The sequence below is a fragment of the Drosophila yakuba genome, chromosome 2L (assembly GCF_016746365.2).
Source record: "Drosophila yakuba strain Tai18E2 chromosome 2L, Prin_Dyak_Tai18E2_2.1, whole genome shotgun sequence".
NCBI lineage: Eukaryota > Metazoa > Arthropoda > Insecta > Diptera > Drosophilidae > Drosophila > Drosophila yakuba.
Genome location: NC_052527.2, coordinates 4,424,227 through 4,434,066, shown reverse-complemented (window position 1 = coordinate 4,434,066; position 9,840 = coordinate 4,424,227). Strand labels below are relative to the sequence as shown.

Below are 9,840 nucleotides of genomic sequence, written 5' to 3'. Positions count from 1 at the left end.
AAGTTTTGTATTTTTATTTGTTTTTGTTTGGTTTTTCGTTTGTTTGTTTGTTTGTTTTTTTTTTTGCTTTGTTTTGTAAGTTTTATTTGTTTAAAAATTTTGTTCATTTTGCTAATTTCTCTTTATAATTGTGTGTCTGTATTAATTACAATATATTTCGTTCTAAACTGATTTATCCTTGTACGATTTATATATGCTGAATTGGAATTGCAGTGGGAAGAGGTCTAGAAAGTGAAAAGTGAAAGGTGAAAAGTGTGTGAGTTGGCGGGCAGGGAGAAGTGAGGCGAAAGTTGGTAAGTTGATGTGTTTGGGGAAATGGTTTGCGAAATGGTCGTCGAAGTGGAAGGAGGTGCAAAAGAATATAGATTCCCATTCTTATAATTCTGTATTTTTGTTTTTTTCTTTTGATAGTTCCTATGTTTGTTCATTTCATTTGAGTCGAGTCGAATCGAGTTGAGTCGAAAAGTTAACTGGCGCACCTTGTCCAAAAATCAAAGTGGCAGACTAAAGCGTTAGATTTACTTAACTTAGTTTATAATGTATTCCTCTTACTTAATGTACATGCCGTGTAATCCAGTATCTATATCCATATGTATACTACCGCATATACATATATACTCGTACATGCACTCGTATAAATAATCATATATGTATCTATTTGCCTTAAAGTCCTGCGCCTAACATCGCTCAATTAAAATTCAATTTATGCTGTCATTTCGCAATTTTGCAATTATTCGCTTGCGCTTTTCTCACTTCGTTCGCTTGCCATTAATGCTCAGTTAATTAATTAATTTATTTCGTTCTAGTTAAACGCTCAATGTGTTCGCGTGTATGTGTGTCAGTGTTTGTGTGAGTGTGTGTGTATTCTCAGTGTGGGCGTGTCAAAGAGTCGGTGTCCTAGGCATTACAAAAAACAACTTATTTACTTGAATACCCTCAACATTTACAAAATACATGCAACACAACTCGAGTTTCCCTCGCATCTCAGAACTGTTATCCTAGTTTATCTCAATTTAAGTGCGATTTTCTCTGTGGCTTTGAAGCACAACAAGCACCGAACTTTAAGTCCAACTCCTGGGGATAATCCCATCTGATTAGGACTTTGGTTAGGACTTAATGGTGGCGCTTGAAGGATTGGACAGACGGACAGGCAGACAGACGGGCTCATATATTTTGGGGCTAGAAATTTGATATTAGAAATGAAAGTGGGGGCTTTGCAGTCGAAGGCAAAAAGAAATGCTTGAGATCATTAGTCGGTTGATTCGTAGTTGATTTCTTGATTTGTTTCGCGCTCCAACCGTCCCCTGAATAGTTTTATCGTAATCGTTATTATCGTTATCATTATCGTTATCGTTATCGCTTTCGGTATCATATTATATCTGTATATGCTCTGTAATTTACACAAGTTATACACACTCGCGGTCTTCTCGCATCTCTCGCTCTGGCAGTGTTTTGGCGTCAAGTTGTGTCAAACCATCAATCCGTACAATTTGATCTTTAGACATGTTTATCGCTAATCGTTAATCAATTATCGTTAATCGTTTATCGTTAACAAGTACTTAAAAAACAGAAACGCCTCGCCTCATTAAACTCGTTAAACTAAGCTGCATCCGGGGAGCTGTCTCTTACACAACTGACCTATAACCTAAGACCAAATATCATCGCTTTCGGGAACCCAGGAAACTCTTCTCTTCTCCTTTGGGGATTTCGGTTTGGATTGGGGATCCTCTGCTCTATCTATCGTTTATATTGACGTAGTCTTGGGCTGTGATTTAAACCGGAAAAAATAGCCTATCAACGCTTTGTTTCGGGGTTCCTATCATCTTCATATGTTTTTTTGTTTTTAGTTTTTTGTTTTGTGTTTCGTTTTTTTTTTTTTGCTTTTGGGTTAATAAATATTTGTTCGAGTTAATTATCGTGTGTAGGTCAACAGTAAACATATATGCAGCAGTTATATTTCATTTAATTTTCGTTAAACTGTATTTGTTTTCATCTCGCTTTTCGCATTTTGCATTTTGCATTTCGCTTTTATTTGCTTTGTAGGTTTCTTGTCGTTAAATAATTTAATTATGAAACAATTTCTCTATATGTTGTTTTAATTACTTTTAGCGCATTTATTTTGAGTCGTCGCCACTTCGATCATCTCTGCTCTAGTTGTTAACAACTAAATGCTTAACAGCTAGCATATTCCGTATTAATTTAGTTTAGTTGTAATGTAACATAATTTAGGCTTACGCTTGTGGATTGTTAATTAATGTTTAATGTTTAATGTTTAATGCTCAATGTTTAACATATCTCGATCTGTGTTTTACGTTAAGTATCAATATCTAATACACTCGTAAATAATAGTTAATTGTAATTGTAATTTGTTCTTTGCATATGTCGTCAAACAATGTTTGCTCCATTTACTTGCGTTAAATGTCAATTTTACGTTTATCGATTTTGTAATAATATGTTGCTATAATTGCTATAGTTGTTAAATATTATACTTAAACTTCTGGGCGCTCTCCTTCAGCCCCCAAACTATATATGTACACAGCTTTCGTCTCGTTTAAATCTACTAATTGTTTCTGGCTTCTAAGTGTTTTGTTTTGCTTTCTCCTTTCTTTATTATTTTTCTTTTTTATTTATTTGTTATTTTTCTGGATGTGAGTTTGCAGGGGGCCAAACTTTTAAAGTTCATCTGTGAATTGGGGGGTCTGATCCAATATCATATCGCGTCTGATTGCCTCTGGGAATCGCTGCTCTCCAACTTAGTCGTCATATATCGATGGATCTGCTTCCATGTGGGCGTTGCTGTGGGCGTGGGTGTAGGAGTGGCTGTGGGCGTGGGTGTGGGTGTGGCTCAATTAAATGCTTCATTGGCTCAGCAAACGCTCTCCATTTGCTGCATGGCCTGGCGTTTGCGGTAGGCATAGAACTCCTCCCTCATGGCTTGCAGTCGCACCTCGACGTTGTCATAGCGTGGCAGCTGAGCTGGCAGAGATCGTTGCTTTCTGGCCCCTCCAGCGTAGGGGGCGTGGCTGTGCAGCAGACTCCCACTGAGGGGACCCACCGTGTGATGGTGGTAGGGATGGGTATCTATGTGCAGGTTGAGATCTTCGCGCAGCATGCTGGATGCACTCGGTGTGGGCGTGGCCGGATCGAACTCGTAGTGCCCATCCACACTGCCCACGTCCACGGGACACGGCGCCTTCGGTAGATTACTGTCCGTGGCCGCGTTCAGTCTTGAGATCATCTCCAGCCAGTGGGCCATCGTGTACGGTGGCGTTGTGGCCCTGGGATACGAGTACGACCCATGTGGCGTCTGTCCCTGGGCCTGCTGGCCACCAAAGTAGCCCGAATGCTTCGGCGGCGATGGCGGTGCTCTATACGGCGGCAGCAATCGCCATTCACTGGTACTGCCCGGGTGGTTGGAGGTGTTCTTCGAACCAAAACCACTCGAACTGGAACGGGATTCCGGCGAGGCCTCCAGGCCGCCGGGATTCATGGAGTTGCGCAGATTTAGATTCAGTTGCGGCAGAGGAGAGAGCATCTCGTGCTGCTGCTGCCGGTTACTGAAGAGCCGGGAGTGATGACGTGGATACCAGCGTGTGCGGGGGCGATAGCTGGCCTGCGATTGGTAGTAGCTCCTCCACGACGGAGGCGACGGCAGCTGGAGTGGCACAAAGTGATCCTCCAGCGGATGCTGCTTTTGCTGCTGCTGCCGGCGCGTCTCCTCCTGAATGGTTCTCAGCGAAGGCAGCTCCTGGGAGTAGTATCTATACCTGCTGCTCAGATTGTGCGCCGAACGTTCCGCGGAGTTGGGGGGATACACGGTGCTCAGGTCGCTGAAGTGGGTGGGATAGGCGCCACTGCCGCCGCTGGAGAGCAAAAGCTGCTGATGATGTGGCTGCAGATGCTGGGGCGAACTGGAGAATATCCTGGAGATCCTTGAGGGAGTGTAAAGCTGCTGCTGCTGACTCAGGCTGCCACTAATCGTATTTATGTGCAGTGGCCTACTTCTGTCCGCATTGCCGTACAAATTATTGCTGCTGGTGTAGGGACGCAGAACATTCTGGTAGCGGGCACCTGTTACTGCCTCATCGAAGTAGGATTGCGGATTGGGCGGCACTGCCGACTGCTTGGCCCCGATCTTCAGCAGACCCTGAAGAAAGCCCCTGGCCGAGTCCGCCGCCGACTGGAGACTCAGCTGACTGGAGGAGGCCACCAAGGGACGACGCCACGAGGCACGAGCTGTGATGAAGTTGCGCCGCGATAGAAATCCACCATCATCGCTGGAGGACTTCTGGGATACGTTGCTGTTCCGCCGCTCGAAGAGCCCGCCGTCCACCACATCCACGTTGCCGGACTCCAGCGTCTGTTGCGAGTAACCCAGTTTCGAGACACCCTCCACATCTAGCACAAAGCGTCCGTCAAGGCTCCGCTGGATGCGGCTTACGGAACGCCTTCGTCCTCCGGCCCCGTCGTCCTCATCGCCATCCTCGAGATTTGGCGAACTGTAGATGGAGTGGCAGTTGGTGCAGCGATCAGGTGGCCAGATCCAGTGGAGTATGGCAATGAGAATGGCGGTTAGACTTGATATTCGGGTTTGTTTGTACCTGTATGGTTAAGGAGAAATGGGTTTAATGGGTGTACATAATGGGTAAGGTAATTATAAAACTCAATCTTTAGAAATAAAGTCAATCAAAGTTGAACAAAATAAGTAAAATGAAAAAGACATGCTTCAATTAACTGAAAACTTTATCATTGTTTCAACATCTTTTAAGATGAATTAAAAGAAGCACCTAATTCACACAGAAATGAGGAACTCAAAACTAAACAGAAAGAGAAACTAAGAAAATCACTTAACAGAAGTCAACTGAACTGAAGAAAACTTTGTTTAAGTTTGAGAAAAGTTTGCTTACGATTTTGATTATGACAGGATGGACCTGGAACTATAAAAACGCTTTCATAATCACGGTAATGTTCAGTATTGCTATGGAGCGATAGTAGATCGGTGGAACGTGCATGGCGGTTGCCAATCAGTGTGAAATGGGTAGACAGATAGATGACAACGTTACAGATACGGATACAGATTCAAATTCAGTTTCAGATTCAGTTTCAGATACAGATACAGATTCAGATTAGGTTGGCAGTTGGGCGGCGAAGGGAATTTGGAGTCAGATTAATGCAGATGCAATGTATACTCACTTTTTTAAAGGCACTTGACCAGAGGAAATTGAGCCCGTACTGCGATTGTGCAAATGATGATTATTGGCGGCAATGTTACGAGCGTCCGTTATCCTGCAAGCTACCATGTTGAACTCTGCAAACGTATAATTTCTAAAATTAATTTGGCGTGCAGCGTGAGCCGTCCAATCCGGTAAATAAAATACCCGTACACCGTACGTATAGCTACCAAGCACACACACTCTATATACACACACGACGTTCACGGGTTATATCTCTATGTCTATGCATATGCATATATCTACTACGGTGCTCTCTACATATAGACGTATATAAATGCGATTACGCTCTTTTCGAAACTCTGCTTAAATCGAGGACAGACTGGCATAACGCCTATGTTTATTTGCATTTTGTCGGGGACGTGGCGTAATTAAGGTCCTGCAGAGAGAAAGGTCTTTCACATGGTTGGAACTGGGATTTTGGGTTAATATGTATGAAATGGCATGATTGCAACACGTCGGGTGCCACAGAAATCACCATGTTTTGAAAATCACTAATAACTGCGTCCAAAAGTATGCAATAAAATGCTGTATCTTTGTATCTTCACCATTTCACATACAAAATATAGTACTGTCTGCATTTGAAAACCTTTACAAATAGTTTAAAAACAGCTAGAGATTTAACTCTTTTAATTTGTTTAATTTGTTATTAGCGAATTTGACACGACTCTTTCTCTCTGTGCACCTGGTCACGTTGATTAAGCCCATTTGCATGCCAGCATCGTCAGATTACACACTCTTGTTGTTTCAGTTGTCGTGGCTAATAAGTTTAGATTGTTTAAATTTTAGCAGTTACTGGGTTACTAAACACCCGCCAGTTAGCAGATAACAGTTGCTATTTACCATTTACCAGTTAGCAGTTAGCAGTTAGATGACTACGACTAAACTATGTTGTTGGTTAGTTTCATTCGATTGGGGTTACATTGCAATTACATGTGTGGAGCAGGAGGAGGCGTCAATTAGTGAACCAGTGGGCCAATTTCGCGGAGTTTGGGTAATTGAACGGCGACTACGGGGTCGTGGAATAACAATGCCAACTAAATCGAAACCTAATGCTCCTCCGGCCAGTTGCGATTGACGGCTGATGACAAACTAAATCGAATAAGTCGAAGGGGAACCCCCACATACATATACGGCTATATGCGAAAACTTGGCCTCACAGCAAACAACATATAGCATATACACACCCAACGAGGTGCATGTATACACAGCCGTGTGCTCTTCGCAGTATTTTATTTAGGATCTGGCTTCGAATGGTTGGGAAAAAAACAATGACACGTGAAATGGCTTTTAAATGGTCAAGTTACGAATTGTGCCAACGGAAAAGAGATAGAGAGAGCGATACTAGAACTGAACTTTAATGCAAATCGAAAACCAAATATTGCTGATTATATGGGGGAATAATGGGGATGCAAAAACAAACTGAGGATAAGCGACAAAAAAAACTTTTGCCCAAGTACAAGTGATTCACACAAAAAACCGAAAAGTGTTCGAGAAGTTGTGTTTTTGTTTGGCCTTTTTCTCATGTTTTGCTTGGCAGTGCTTGTGTTTTTATTTTTTTGCTTTTTGGGTAATTATGAAATCTGTGAGCTCTGGAATGTGTGGGGTGCTTGAGAAATATATATAAATATATATATGCGAGAAAGTGCAGCAGTATCTGAACGATCTGCCCGAGAAGAGAGGCACTGACAACTTGAGACCCAAGCATTGCGGATTGTTAGTGGATTGCAGATGCTTAATCGATGGTTGTGGTGATGTCAGTGTTGGTTAGTTGGTTAGTTGGTTGTTGGTTCTTGATTGGTTGGTTAGTTGGTTGGTTGGTTGTTTTGTTGGTTGGTTGGTTGGTTGGTTGGTTGGGGTGGTGGTGGTGGTGGTGGGAACTCGTCTGAAAATAACCTTTAGTTGTCAGTACTCAGGATCTGTGGTACACGACATCGACTTAAAATGATTGCAAAAACTTACCCTTGCTTGCATCGATGTTGGGGTTTTTTAGGGGGTCTTACTATGCGCATTACTCATATATTTTACTTGGCCCGGTCGCTCCGCCCTTTGACTGCCCAACTCGGACCCCAAAATATATATATATACTCGTATAGTTAAAATCAGGGAGTCAGAACCACCTGTTTGAGGTCCCGAAAGTTGGGCGGACAAGGGCGAATATGAACCGGATATAACCGATCAATTGGCGACGCGATCATTTTATGTTTCGGATTCGGTTTTCTAGTTTCGAATGCTCTATCATCGACTTGGTTTGTGGGGCTTATTTTACCATCTTTGTGCGTGAATTGTTTACAAAAAACGTCTGCCCAGTATTGCGCTATATAAATGGTCAATCGCCATGTATATAGATGATGTAGGTCTATGCTCAGTGCTGAAAATGCCTTTATCTGTCATGAACTCAGCCCTGGGCAGAAACAACGACGATTTGGCCAAGAACATGCTTGTAAATGGTTTGTAGATAAAGGCATTTCTACCATCAGCGTTATCGGCTTGTCACATTTACATATATTATTACCGCATTTACGTTAATCTATCGTAATGTGTTTACCACAGCATGACAAAAAAAAAAAAATTGAGGATAAAATTGAGAACAATGTGTTCTGTATAGAATACGTTCATCATATTTCACAGCTAATGGGCTGCATTGATTTAAAAATTCGCAATTTCCCTGCTCATTGTATGTTTCTTCTTCATTATTTTTTTCCGTGTTGTGTAAGTGTGTGGGGGAAGGGGGGGTCTCGGAAAGTATACATAAATAATTGATTTAAACAACGCAACATTAATTAATCCACTTAAAATACAGTTTAAAGCAAAAACCATAACAAAAAGCAGAGACAGAGGTTCGATATGGTCGGTTTTGTTTCGGTTTGGCTTGGGCTGGTTATTATTATTCGGTCCGGGTTTGATTCGATTGCATTAAAGCCAGCGGGCGTCAAATAATGGATGTCCTGGCTATACTGGATGTCCTCTGGACCTGGCATTTTCAATTTCCGCTCTCTGGTAACTTGGGCCGGGAAATTCATACTGGTTTGCGAAAGGGGTTTTCCCCGGGAAAAAGGCGGGGACAGAGCTTAATCGATTGCGTTTGGCATCTTGGCTTAATGCTTAACTAAAGTGGCAACAACTAGTAATATGTTCATGCGATGAATTCAAAAAACAAACAGGCTGCAAAGCGCTATGAAGCCAGATTGAGTTTACAGAAATAATACGCATATGGGCCCAATGATACGAACAGAAGGCTTAAGTAATGGAATGCAAACAAAACTGATAATTTCAGGGGGCGAGGTCTGGTGGCCAATTTTCAACTAAGATCTGGGGGGGAAGTCACTTTTGTCTACGGAAATGGATAGATGGGACCAGGGGGGGGTATTTGGGCCCGGATAACGAGAAACTCAGAGCTAATGAAATCAAGAATTAGAATACAGAATTGAGAATTCAGAAAATAAGGATAACGAAATAAGGAAAAGCGAACCAAAATCCAATTAGTATGTAAATATATATATACAGAGATTTTTCAGCAACTTTTGCCAAATTGTAACTCAATTTTACTTGCACAACTACAACGAAAACGTACAAATCATACAGATTTCTCAGACAGGCATAATTTATGGAGAATTTCATATCAAATGCCTCAGCGGCTCAGAAATTTTGTCAAATATTTTACTTTGGGCAAACAAACGATTTCGTATGCAAATTCCAATGTGCTGTTGTTGCCGAACAAACCAATCTTTCCAAACTGAACGGGAAACGGAAGTGGCTATCTTAAAGGGGCTGCCATGGCCCAAGCAAAACTCATAAAGCATAGCAAATAACGATTATCGGTAATCGGTTCAAAGTTATCGATAATTGGATGGCCTCTGCCGTCGGAAACTCGAAATGTACGTACATAATCAATAATTAGTGGCTGTTAGTTAGTTAGTTAGTTAGTATGTTAGTATTATATATTCGTATGTATAACGATAATGGTTTCGGTTTCGGTTCGGTTTCGGGTTCGAGTTCGCCAACAACAAGAACATCGTCATCGATTATTACGATTACTGTTACGATTATTAAGAATATTAGTATCGCACGGATCGGTATCGGTACATCTATATCGTTAGCATTATCATTAGCATTATCAAGTTGTGATTGTCATCAAAAACCATTTCAAGTGTGTGTGTTAGCTTTAGCCTCAGTGTTACCTTTTTCCTGTTTTCGTCGTTTACGTTTATTGCAAATTTTTACGGCACAAACCGATAAAATGATCGCAACAATAAAAAACAGGATGCCCCCAACGACGCCGGCGGTAATCGCCTTGTGCTTGACACGTGCCGGCACAGGGAACTTCACCTCGTCGCTGGACTCGTACGACTTCTCCGAGTTGGCCAGCACCCGGAAGTAGTAGGTCCTTCCGCCCACCAGGTTCTTCACCAGATACTGCGTCTCCTCCGGCCGGATTTGTCCCCGGTTGAGTGTCTTCCACTGCGCATCCGTCCGGTACTTGATGGTGTAGAACTTGACGATGTGCGCCCGCTCCAGCGGCGACTGCCACGTGATGAGGAATCCATTCGAGACCTCCGTCACGGACACGTTCCTCGGTGGTCCTGGTTTGGGACCTAGTTTTGATAAA

The 9,840-nt window shown here is 42.4% G+C and overlaps 1 protein-coding gene across 12 annotated transcripts in view; it reads right to left on the bottom strand.

Moving 5' to 3' along the window:
- Positions 1 to 2,090: 2,090 nt before the first annotated feature.
- The window catches only part of LOC6526806 (protein turtle), a 39,701-nt gene continuing 31,951 nt past the window's right edge, over positions 2,091 to 9,840 (bottom strand). For 5 of the 12 annotated variants that reach the window (XM_015197974.3, XM_015197980.3, XM_039371589.2 and 2 more), the window contains 3 exons: positions 9,413 to 9,826; positions 5,194 to 5,308; positions 2,091 to 4,601 (listed from right to left, as the gene is read on the bottom strand). In XM_015197974.3, coding sequence (XP_015053460.1) covers positions 2,867 to 4,601; positions 5,194 to 5,308; positions 9,413 to 9,826 — 2,264 coding nt within the window. In that variant the 3' untranslated portion in view covers positions 2,091 to 2,866. Of the gene's footprint in view, positions 4,602 to 4,904; positions 4,979 to 5,193; positions 9,827 to 9,840 lie in introns of those variants that run through there. The other 7 variants (XM_015197977.2, XM_015197978.2, XM_015197976.2 and 4 more) reach the window with 6 other exon arrangements.